The following is a 12,975-nucleotide window of genomic DNA, read 5'->3' as shown; positions in this document are numbered from 1 at the left end:
AAAGTAACTTGAGTACATTTACTCAAGTACCACACTTGAGTAAAATGTTTAGGTATTTATACCTCTACTCCTCTACATTTCATTCGTTTTACTACACTATTTATCTGTTTGACAGCTTTAGTTACTTCACAGATTTCGATTATTTATAACCAATCGGCGGCCACGTTAGCATGGAATTCACCGCAACGGGAGTTTGTGTCTCTGTGACTTCATGGACTGATCACCCTTCCCCCAGAGCGAAAGGGTTTCAGGGCTCTTAAAAGTCTTAAATTGTTCAGCGGTGCCTAGTGAAATGTGCTCCGTCATTACAGTCAATAATTCAGCAGCTGTTTGTTTCTCTCGGCATCATCATTCACCGGGCCCATTGTGTAAAGCTCAAACTGTCGTAAAAGTAGATGAATGCTCAGATCTGTGATGTATGGATGCAATTACTAAGTGCCTCATATTGGCAGCGGCGCCGGAGCCACTTGTATGACAACCCCGGTGGCATTTGTTTTCATTGCAGCAGATTAGACTTGTTGTCTGGGGGGCAGGAGGAGTTATTGGTCCCCGGCTGCTCATCTGTCCCCCATGTGTTTATCTGGGGGGGGGGGGGGGAGTACTTTTTAAACTGTATGCCCTCACCCGATGCGCCTATCCCACTCCGAAAAAGTGCCCTAATCCCCCCCAAAAAGTGCCTTAATAAGCTCCCTGCAAAGCAAATGTTAAGTCGTTATTGTCAGCCGATAAAAGTCGTTTTTATATTCTGTACCTTAATGGAATAGGGCCGTAATTTCACTCCCAGTGCTTTGGTTCCATTTAGATAGTCACCGCTGTTACCGCTATCCGACTGACCAAACCCTTTTCTCTGTAGCGGCGTTTCGGGACCTTTTTTATTTACTGCAGTAAAAAATAAAATGGCCGTGAGGTGAAATTACATTGATTTCGGCAGAGACCTTTTTGCGGAAAGCAGCAACGAGTTAATGAATTGCAATCTTCTCTCTGCACACGCAGGCCCGACTTTAATGCCATTTCTGTTATTCTGTGAGGGAGGGGGGGGGGGCGGGGGGTTTCGCATCCTGCCTGGGCCATAAAAACAGGTATTTGTTTCGAATACAGATTGGGACATGCTTTGAAGAGCCCTCTACATTCATGAACTTCGCGCAAAGGTCGCCTTTGTGTGTCTCGGTAGCGGTCACTGTTACGTCTCACGCGCTTTTCGAGGTTCTCAGAAAAGATCCCCGATTGCAGGGTGACATTTACCTTGAATAGGAGGGATATAGACCAGGTTCTCTGTAGGTGATTTAGAAATGCTGTCAAGACCTGCAGGCATTTGGGGATGCTGTGCATTTCAGCTGATAAGCTCTAAGCCCTTTGTCGCCGAGGATTCCATTTATCAACTTCTGATAGAACAAAGTGCACGGTGCCGTGTGTGATAATGCGACATAGTGACATGGCATTTATTTTTTTGTATTTTGCAATGAATTAATTTCGGCTCTCACAGGGTTGTGTGCCGTCATCTGTGGCATGTCCTCGTTTCCCCCACTGGAGGTCAGCAAAGCTCCACGCCACAACAGCACACGGCTCACCGTCCTCGGGAGATGAATGGCGAGGGAGAGCGTTGCCTCGCATTGGACCCTATCTCAAAGCACTGGCATGTGTGCAGTGCATGAGCGCCAAGCTCCCAAGAAGAACATATCTGCGTCGGTGGATGAACATGAATCATTATCCACTCTAACCCTTTATTTAGAGACCCAGTGGTCCGGGGAAAATGTCTATTCTGTTACTCATCATCTCCCAAACAAGGAAACTAAATCACCGTTGAGCAGGAATTATTTAGATTTGGGCGTTTATCTTTTTTGAGGTTTTATTGACTCTAGGGTCACTACGCCGCTCCGAGACCCCTCTGGAGAGATTTAGAGATTTGCGGGTTTCTACTAGCGGGTTCTATTATCGCTCCGTCATCGATCACTCAACGGAATATTTATTCCTCCCTCGTCGTCAGACCTCTATCGGCACCAACTGTGAGTCAGCCAGTCAGAAATAAGCAACAAAAAAAAAGGGGTGCGGGGCGGGCCGTTGCTGGTTCACAAAATGATGACTGTTTCAGTGGAATCGACAGCCTTGTATTTTGTTTATCAGTGAGCGAGTACATTATTTTTCCATAATGTGCATTTATATACAGTCTGGACCGTTGACCTTGATAGCGCGAATGCAAATATCACGCCAATGATTGACGCTGCACACGGCACCAAAACGGCATTTGTTTGTTTAAAGTCTAGAACGGCGGTTCCTAACCTTTTCTGCTTCAGGGCCCACTTGAAAATCTCGAAAGCCCACCCGTCCCACCACTGTTAACCCACCAAGTGGCCAGACGGGTGGGTATGCTTTTAAGTTCCCTTTTAATCTGTATCACAATGAAAACTTGCTTTTCAAGGTTTTAAAGAAAAAATAATGCCAATTATTTGGAGACCCACTTGCAATATCCTCATGGCCTAGCCGTTGGCCCCCGGGGTATCGCTGGTCTATGAGCAGTGGTGAAAAGTACATTTACTCAAGTACTGTACTTAAGTACACTTTTCAGGAATCTTTACTTTACTGGAGTATTTCACATTGTCTATACTTTTACTTCTACTCCACTACATCTCGGAGGCAAATATTGTACTTTTACTTCACTACAATTATTTGAAAACTTAAGTTACTAGTTACTTTGCAGATATAGATTATTACATTATAAAACATACCTTAACCACTTTAGCCCTATTTTATACATAGGCTTTTTGAAAATAGCCGATCTACAAGCTCACAACGCGTCGCGATGCATTGTGAGCTTGTAGATCTGCTATTTTCAAACATTTTAGTACTTTTACTTTTGGTACTTTAAGTACAAACATTTTGATACCAATACTTTTGTATTTTTACTCAAGTAAATATTGAATTCTGAACTTTTACTTGTAACAGAGTCTTTCTACACTGCAGTATTGATACATTTACTTAAGTAAAACATTTGAGTCCTTTTTCCACCACTGTCTGTACAATCTTCTCCACACGGCTCTGTTGACAGTCATTTGGTTGTGAAACGTGCAGCGTTGGGCTTCGCGCGAGGACCATGAGGTCAGAGGTCACCGAGAGCCTCGGCATCAGCACCTTGGGTCAGCACATCCTGTGAGCGTGTTGGGGCCTCTGCAATCCATCATCTGGACGCTTTCCCTCAGTCTGCTGCTCGTCCACCTGTGTCACAAGGGATTGGAACGTCTCTCTATATATGGCGTGCTACTGCAGATAAGAACTAATAACCTTTTGCCGAGTAGCTATGCAGCGAGGCCTAGATTCGAGCCCTTGAAAGAAAAAAAAGACAGGATGTCCTGTGTTGTAAAGTGGCAATCTCTGTCGTTCCATTGCGCTCAAGTTGACCATTAACAGTAAATACTGTAATAGACAGGAAAATGCCTTGATTACCACATTTTACTCTGAAGTGGTGCCCACAGTAGGAGAGCTGTTGCTGACTTTGACCCCTTTCAACCAAATTTAGGCATGTCATATTGTCAGTATAGGTACTGTAAAAGAATCTTCAAACTTTTCAGTAATAGTACAAATAGTCCAAGCTCACAACGCGTCGCATATTGGCTTTAAAAGTGCTTAAGTGGTTAACTGTGGTTAACTGTGGCCACTCTTCACACACGCCATTAGCAGAGGAGCTGTTGTTCTAGGAGAGTGATTGTCACTTACTTGGTTCCCGAATGTCAAGTTCTCCCGCCTGCCATTACCTGCAATTCGCAGAATCCTCCGCCCGCTGCAAAATGCACACACTGCCCATGTGATGACAATGATGGGCTATCCAGATAATAAGGTTTCGCCTCCTGACACGTGCCTTGCCATCTGTCCTTTTCAGAAAATGTGCTCCAGGGAACTTGAGGGATTTCACTCATTTCCTTGCAGCCACTCAGCCATTTGTTTCGGCTTCCTCCTTAGTTTTGTAGACAAAAGGTGGCTAGCCTCTGCACCACGGGTGGCACAAAACTCTCTTTAATGAGAGCTTATTTTCTTTTGGGCTTCTGTGTCTGACGGTGTTTACTGGCTGCCGCAGTGTGTGTGTGTGTGTGTGTGTGTGAGAGCCGCGGTGTTGTGACGTCTCCAGACGACACTTTGAAAAGGAAATGCGTTGGAAGTGTCTAAATGCAAGCTATTGGAACGGAATCTCCTTAACTTCCCATCAACGCAGCATGGGGGTGGGGGGGGAAAGTGGCAAGGTGACAAGGTGTCCCACTGAATACCCGCGAAGAGGAGGAAAAGGCACAGAAGCGTCACTTTGTGTGGGTTGACAATTTCCATACAGTACATGACAGAGCGGTGTCACGATGAAGGGCGAGATGGGGGGGAAAAGGAAAATGAGTCACACAGCCTCCTACAGTAGCTGCATCCCTGCCACTGCCATTAGATGTCTCTTTGGTCACTTAAGAAGGCTCTTGCAATGGCGCACAAATTATGATCATGTTAATGACCGGCTGGCTGTAGGGTATATGTATGCAAAAGCTAGCCATCAAGGGATTGCTGGGGACTCTCTCAACATGCATGAAATTAACATGAAATCAGTTTTTTTCCCCTCCAATCTCTCCAATATATATCACCGTAACCCCTTAACCTTTATCCGCACACGCACAGATGTTGGAACTCCATCAGCAGACCACTAAGTAAGGTGTCCATTAGCGCAGCGTTAGCATATGAAAGATGGGCCTTGGCTGGCTCAGACGGCGCGGCCCCCTTTTGATGATTCATAAAGAAGAAGCACTCGTGTTGCCAGCAGGCATGGTGTGAGTGCGAGCGCGCCCCAATTACTCCGGCGCTAGTTCCCGAATGAGCTCCATTCGTCTGTCACACCTCCGCAGCCCCCCCCCCCCCTTCCTCCCCGCCAACCCACCCACCCACCCACAACACTGCCGACTCTGTCTCTTGCTCTCGCTGACAACAGTTTCTCGGAGCCACTCCATGTGGCATGTCCCCGGCTGATTAGTTGCCTCTGAAACGCACTGATGGGCAATTTTGCACTCGGGCCAGAAGAAAGATTAAAGTAACAGTTTGAGACTGGCGGCGGCGGCACTCGTCTCAACTGCGTTTCTCAAGTGTTTTTTTGATTCATGGAAATAAAAGTTCACCGGCGTTCACATTCTTGCGTTATTCTTTTGATGTTTTTTTCCTTATTCTGCTTCATGTGATATTAGTATTGGCAAGCTCCTGTTTTCTTTCTAACCCATTAAGACCGGGAACGCATCTTTGTTTCATTTTTAGATTTCTTTGGCTATTCAAAAATAGCAGATGCCGCGCTACGAGCTTGTAGATCTGCTATTTTTAGAACAGAATCGTGAAAATGTGTGCAAATCTTTGAATACATATACATTTTTAACTCAAATCGTTGCTTCTGGAGGGGTCCCTGGAACAACATATTTTGAGATGGGGGTCCGCGGCTAATTTCGGGGGTCCTTGACATGAAAAAAGTTTGAGAACCACTGATAATAATAGCATCATAAGTTTTTTCAAAAAACTGTTAGGATTTAGAAGACATTTGTAGAATCCCCCAAAAGCAAAGATTTGAGTTAAAAATGTTGGCTTTAAAAAATATAGATTCAAAGATTTGCACAAACTTTCACGATTTTTCAAAAAAATAGCAGATCTACAAGCTCATAGCGCGGCACTCGGTGCCGCGCTATGAGCTTGTATATCTGCTATTTTTGAATTGCCAAAGGAATCTAAAAATGACACAGGTGCGTGCCCGGTCTGAATGGGCTAATCTAGACAAATATCCCCACATCCATCCCCCCCCCCCCCCCCCCTTCCTTTTTACAATTTCACACCTAAATCCGTTTTCCCCGTGTCGCCTTACAGAACGAGAAAGGCCAGTGCCCAGCAGACATGGTGCCCGACCCTCTGGACATGCCCATGGAGATGGCGGACGCGGCCGCCGTGGCCAAGGAGCTGCGGACTCTCCTGAGAGAAGCCCTGCCCAGACCTTGCTCTCCTCTGCTCTCTCTCACCGTGTCGCCTCACCCGCCCTCCGCTCTCTCGGACAAGGCCCGGGCACAGCTGACCGCCATGGGAATCCGACTAGGCGACCGCGTGGTCATCGCTGGTCAGAAGGTGCGTTTGGGCCAAAACTCAGGGGACACTCTGCCACTACTGTGAAAGGTGCCTTTAATGACATTTTCTGGCTTTGTCAACGCCACAGATTTCGTACGACGTACAAAGTTCTGCTTTGTTGAAATATCACTATGAACTCTTAGCTTTCTACCATTTTCATTTGGAAATGAAAATATTTTTCCTTGTAAATGTAACGTACTTTGAGATGCTCTTTACAGGTACACGTGTGTATTTCATTTTAAATGAGGAACCCATTTTGGAAAAAGTGAAGCGTAGTGAAATGCTCACTGACCTTTTTTGGCTGATTTTGTATGCATTTAGACACACACACACACACACACACACACACACACACACACACACACACACACACACACACACACACACACACACACACACACACACACACACACACGCACACACGCTCTTGGATGCAGTAAATAGACACAGAAAGACCAGAATACTCATTCATGTCACCCAGTTGGACATTGTCACTGAAAAAAAGAAAGAATAAGCCATTAATTAATTTTCACGCCACACTGGGAGCAAAATCGCAGAGCGTCGAATTCTACAGATTGGCTAATCAAAACCCTATTATCTCCCCTGCGCTCTCGCGCTTTGATCTCTATTTTCCTTTTAATTATTTCTCTCTTTTGGCTGCTTTTTATAACTGTAGAGAGAGACGCATCAAAACATAGTTGAGATTCTGATAGAGGGGTTGCCTGCCCCTGCCACGAATCAGCGGCACGCTAAATGAAAACGTATCGACTTTTATCTCACTATTGTCCTGAGGCCCCGGGCTCTGCGGGATGATCAAACGTGCATACTGTACTGAAAGGGTGAGTATAGCCAATGCCAAATGTGTTTTCAGAGTCCTTCACAATGTCGTGCGTGATAGGTGACAATGTGCTCTCCAGTCCACTAGGGTTTGAAAGTGCTATTTTGTGTTTATCCACATTAACCCTGGTGTCCCTGTTTGAGGCTAATGAACAATGTTGGTTATTTTGGTTAAAAGATATTATCGTCACTGTCGGGCAGAAATCTCCATATTTTCACTTTTTGTGTTTTTTCTTAAATTAATGCCATACTTGATCACTACAGTGTCGCACAAAAGCATCAAAAGCAGCAGATCTACAAGCTCAAAATGCGCCACGAAGCAGCGCTTTTTTGCGATTGTAGATCTGCTACTTTTGCAAAAATGTTTTATTTGAATCCTGAAAAGTAACAGTTTTGGAAATAATGAGGTTTCCACCCGACAGAGACAATAATAAAACGATAACAAATAAATAGAAAATAAATAGCGGGGGGGGGGGGGGGGGCGGATTTACAAGCTCAGATCGGCTATTCCCTCTATTCCAGGAGTCTTCAACGTTTTCAGGACAAGGGCCCCTTGGCTGAGAGCGAGATAAAGCAGGGACCCCCATTATATATTGTATAAAATATGCATTTTTTCATAGATTTCATAGGCAGCTTCAAAGACTTGTTTCAAAGCTCTATCATGTTGGATTCATGGTCATGTGTATTTCCAGACATTTAACCATGCACTTAAACAATACTTTGTAAACTTGACCTTTCACTCTGTACTTAGTCTGCTCTTTTTCCCCCCTATACCAAACCACTTTGCTGAAAATAGCAGATCTACAAGCGCACAACGCCTCGCAGCGCGAGGCGTTGTGTGCTTGTAGATCTGCTATTTTTGGCTAAAGTTCTCCTCAGAATAGGGATGTTTGGTTGAAGTGGTTGATGTAAAAATCACAGAAAAAAATTGGCGGACCCCCTGTAGTAACTCTGAGGACCCCCGAGGGGTCACGGACCCCCTGTTGAAGACCTCTGCTCTATTCGTTTTTACAGCAAAGCATATACTGTATTATACAGGGCTTGAGTGGTTAAAGGACAACTTTGTTTTTTTACAACCAATGTTTATGTTTTAGATTGTAATTAAAGTAAATAAAAGATGAGTGTTAAAAAATTTAAATTTACTGCTTTCTATAGTTTTAGCAATTTTCACAATCTTTTTTTACAGTGTTTTCACAGTGGGCGGGGGCATTCTGTCCGGTGGCTAAATATGTATTTTTTTAACACATTAACCCGGCGTTTTCTTTATTATTATTTACAGTAGCTCTTCTAGCCCCCAATAACTCACATCTGGCCATCTCAGACAGCCGGACCTTTTTTATTGTGTAAAAAAGGCATATTTAGCCACCGGACAGAATGCCCCCGCCCACTGTAAAAAATATCGCAAAAAATGCTAAAACTTTAGAAAGCAGTAAATGAAAAAAAAAATACACTCATCATTTATTTACTTTAATTACAAGCTAAAATATAAACCTTGGTTGTAAAAAACCAAAGTTGTCCTTTAACCTTGACAAAAGGAGTGAAGGTTTTGGCTCTGTGCCCTGCCACACAGGTGGGCACCCTGCGGTTCTGCGGCAGCACAGAGTTCTCCGGCGGCCTCTGGGCGGGAGTGGAGCTGGACCATCCAGAGGGGAAGAACGACGGATCGGTGGCGGGGGTGCAGTATTTCACCTGTCGAATCAAACACGGTGGGTCCCACCACAGCACCACCCAGAAACACTTAGCTGCTCAGGAAAAAAACGTTGAACCACCCACCAGGGTTGATTTCGTCGACTGAAACTGTGACGAACAATGTTCGTCGACTACCGTATTTTTCACTGAGGGAAACTAAATTAAAACTAAATGAAAACTAAGCTATGATTGATGACTAAAACCTTTGACTAAATGTATTGACAATTTTGTCGACAAATAAAAACTAGTCAAACGTTAGGACTAGTGGATCCAGTAGAACTAACTGGTGTCATTTGGGTGTTTCACAAGTTTTGAAAAGATGTATAACAATCTTTTGAAAATGGCAGATCAACAAGCTGACGCGTTGTGAGCTTGTAGATAAGCTATTTTCAGTAGCCGGTCTACAAATCAGGCATTACGACGCCATCACAGCCTGCCAAAATAAACTTTCGCAGACTAAATCAACTGTAGATTTAGTCTTCTAAAATCTGATATTTAGTCAACTAAAACTAGACTAAAACTAAACAAATTCAGATGACTAAAATGTAACAAACTAAATGGAATTTTATTCAAAAGACTATGACTAAAACTAAATCAAAATTTGTGGTCAAAATTAACACCCACACACCTACATGCACACAGTCTGTTTAATGGACCAATTAGAACTCAGAATCTCAGAAACGCCAGTATGTGGGACATAGACCTTGATTGATCCCGCGGGGGAAATGCATTCACCAAAGGCAGCACAACAGTTAAGGCCCCTACAGACCAGACAGACTCGTTCAGACTACTTCAGACGACTTAAGACTGCAACAGACTGGTATTCGGTTGGCAAAAGTTGGCATTTAGTCTGTCAGCCGACTTGCCATTGAAATGCTAATGCCCAGCCCAATGTGGGAACCCATTTACAAATAAAAAGGAAAAACAGCGCCCCCTCTGCTGTTCTTGAGAGATTGCTTTCAGCCTAGGGTATAGGGCAGCCAGGTCTGCTTATTATAAGCGACTTTGGGCTTGTTTCCCTGCAAAGTCACTTGTAAATGGATGTTCCCAGCGTTTTTTCTTTTTTTCTTCACTGACGTGCAGTGGTGTAAAGTAACAAGTACATTTACTCAAGTACTGTACTTCAGTACAATTTTGAGGTACTTTTACTTTACTGGAGTATTTCCAATTGTCTATACTTTTACTCCACAACAATTATTTGAAATGTTTAGTTACTAGTTAATTTGCAGATATAAATCATTATAAAACATACATTAACCACTTTAGCCCTATTTTATACCTATAAGATATTTGAAAATAGCAGATCTACAAGCTCGCAACGTGTTGTGATGCACGCGTTCTGAGCTTGTAGATCTGCTACTGTATTTTTGAACTTGCACTAATAATGACTTTAGTTGATTTATCACTCTTTAGAATATAGTATTTCTTAATTATTAATAATTACAGCTTGTAGATTGGCTATTTTCACTATTTTCATTTCGATCTATAAGGCCAAATCTAATTTGAAAAAAAAAATATTAAGAGTATATGAAAGCCAATTAAAATGTTTATACTATTGGAATCTTACACACCTGCTCCCAATTAATTACATCACCACAGCGCAAAAGTAGGTCAAATCAATCAATCTCTCTCTCTGGGAGCGACAATGAGAAACAGTGAATGTAGGTTTTCATAGACATGGTCGCTTGTTTCTCTCACATAATCTGGCAACACTGATAGATAGCACTTGCTGCATGTTGTTCACACTACTTCTCTGCCACATGGCTACTCCAGTTGGCCAGTCAGCTAGCCCGACTGGACATGTCCGGTCGGCCCTGGGTCGGCCGAAAAGGTCCCGACGGACCCCCGGCGGACCCCCGACGGACCCCTAACCGACTGGCCGACTATATACGATGCTTCCCGACGCCGATTCGGCTCCGATTCGGTCCGGTCTGGGGACAGCTTTAAAGGACGACTTCACCGATTTTCAACCTATCTTCATATAATTGGTCCTCACTAATACTCATGATAAAATGGTACCATTTTTTCTACTTGGTCTGTGTCTCATAGGAGGGCTGTGGACAGTCCAGAAACCTGTCTACCAGTGACATCATCGTTAGGGATGGGTTTTTTTTCCAACAAGATTTCACATTTTTTATTTCGATTTTTATTAACACGAGAACAATGGCTTCTTTTATTGCATTGCAACTTTCCAGGAATAGAAAGCCTGCCGTTTCTATTAGCTTGGATTCCCCATTGATGATGTCACTGGTAGACGGGACTCTGAACTGTCCACAGCCCTCCTCTGAGACACAGACCGAGTAGAAAACAATTGTACCATTTTATCATGAGTATTAGTGAGGACCAATTATATGAAGATAGGTTGAAAATCGGTGAAGTCGTCCTTTAACACATTCCATGCCAGAGGTTAATCTCATAATGTACTCACCAGTGCCAACGTTTTATTGTTGTTTTTTTCACGTCGCCATAGACCTCGTTAAAATCCTTAAGATTGAGCTCTAAACTGTTTGTAAACTCAGCGGAGATCCTTCTCCGTCGCCCAGTGAAAATCCCATGCAAAACTGAGACCGCCATTTGTAGTTACAACGGTTCATGTTAAACAGTGATCAGCGAGGAGAAAAACTACAAACGAGAAAATGGCGTTTTAGTGTGCGCTTTAGAATGGAGGCCGACGGGATCGGCAAAACCGGATCCCGGATAATTCCGTTTCCGGTGGTGCTACAATGAAATGTGCCGTATCGAAAATTGAAAAAAGTGCAATGTGAACTTTTTTTTTTTTAAAAGAAAAAAACACCACTTTGCGTAGGTCTACGCGATTAGCACGTGTCGGCTTTAAATAGGTTTGCGTAGGTCTATGCGATTGGCAGTCAATGTGTTAAGATGCAGTTACAGGGCAAGAAAAAGTAGTATAGATACAGCAGGTTTAAAGACATAACACTCAAAAGAAACGCCATCAGTAATGGACAAAATATACAATATACAACACTATACACCCTCAACAGTGCTTGCATAGTGCAGGACAAAGGAAATACAAGAGAAGGCACAGTAAGCATATCGGATAGTGTCCATATACTGTACTGAACAGTGGTTATTTCCAAGCAATAAGTCTATTGAAGGAGCCGAGCGTGTGCCTCATACATCTTCATAGCTACCGGCACAAATGACTGTCTTAAGTCATTTGATTGTCCCCTTGGGGAAGATGAATCCATCATTACCCCTGCTGAGAAACCTTCCCACAATCTCCAAGTAAAGGGTTTTTCAGTGGTTGCCGATGATAGTGTCCAGCTTCCTCTCTGTATGCACCTTATGTGGCACATAACATAGGACAATGACGGAGACAACGACACTTTATACAACAAACGACTGTAAAACTTCAACATGCTTCAGTGGAACATAGGTATGCTATTCGCTCTGCTAATATGAAGTACCCCATGGCCAAACATTTTATTGAAGCTCAACATGGGAGTGATGCAACCCTAAGAGTGTCTGGTATTGAAGCCATAAGCTCTGATACAAGGGGTGGGGATAAAATCAAGCGCCTCAAACAAAGAGAGGCATATTGGATTTATACTCTCAAGGCCACTTATTACCCGGGTCTAAATGAGGACTTTGACCTCTCATCATTCTTATAATCACTCCTTTTTTTACACACACCTGGTAGGCCTATAATTAAGCCTACATCCTGTCTTTGTTCAGCAACACCCTGAAGAAGGCGTTTGCCGAAACGCGTTGGTGTTTTTTTAATGTTCTGTAAGCCCATTGCCCAATAAAGGCTTTTTAATTTCAAATCCACCTGAGTGCCTGGACCTGGATTTTTGTCCCTTTTTGGCACATTCTGTCCTTTTTTGCTCATTCATTGTATTCCCTTTCATGAGCACCGGTGGTTTGAGGGATACCAGTAGCGCTCCTGCCATCTCTCTCTCTCTATGCTTCAGTGGAAGTCAGTATTTTCAGTTGTATGTTGAAAATCATTCATCCTGAGAGGAACAATGCCGTATGCATTCTTGGTTTCTCTTTAGAGAATTTGACAAATGGCAGTCAATGTGTGGTTCATGTGATTTTAATCTTCCCTGGTTAAATAGATTTTTCTCATGGGCTGCGTCTCCCCTACAGGAATCTTTGCTCCCCTCTCGAAGATCAGCAAACCATTGGAACGACGCAAAACGAAGGCCTCCACCCCCGCGCGGCCCACACGGCCCCCTCGTCGCATCGACCTGTCCCGTGTCACTTCCAAGATTAACACAGGTAACTCGCGACAGGCACCAATAGGCTACCGAAAGCCCAAGGGCGTTCCTGTGAGATGATTCTAATCTGCTCTTGCCCAGTTTTAGCTTTGTG

The 12,975-nt window shown here is 43.6% G+C and overlaps 1 protein-coding gene across 5 annotated transcripts in view; it reads left to right on the top strand.

Moving 5' to 3' along the window:
* Nucleotides 1–12,975, top strand: part of LOC311036638 (CAP-Gly domain-containing linker protein 4) — a 66,472-nt gene that overhangs the window by 26,809 nt on the left and 26,688 nt on the right. For all 5 annotated transcript variants that reach the window (XM_084045471.1, XM_084045470.1, XM_084045473.1 and 2 more), the window contains exons 7-9: nt 5,860–6,111; nt 8,519–8,654; nt 12,751–12,882. In XM_084045471.1, coding sequence (XP_083901597.1) covers nt 5,860–6,111; nt 8,519–8,654; nt 12,751–12,882 — 520 coding nt within the window. The remainder of the gene's footprint in view (nt 1–5,859; nt 6,112–8,518; nt 8,655–12,750; nt 12,883–12,975) is intronic.

Source organism: Gymnoscopelus microlampas (genome assembly GCF_963454915.1).
Source record: "Gymnoscopelus microlampas genome assembly, chromosome: 20".
Classification (NCBI taxonomy): Eukaryota; Metazoa; Chordata; class Actinopteri; order Myctophiformes; family Myctophidae; genus Gymnoscopelus; species Gymnoscopelus microlampas.
This window is presented reverse-complemented; position numbering and strand designations above follow the sequence as displayed.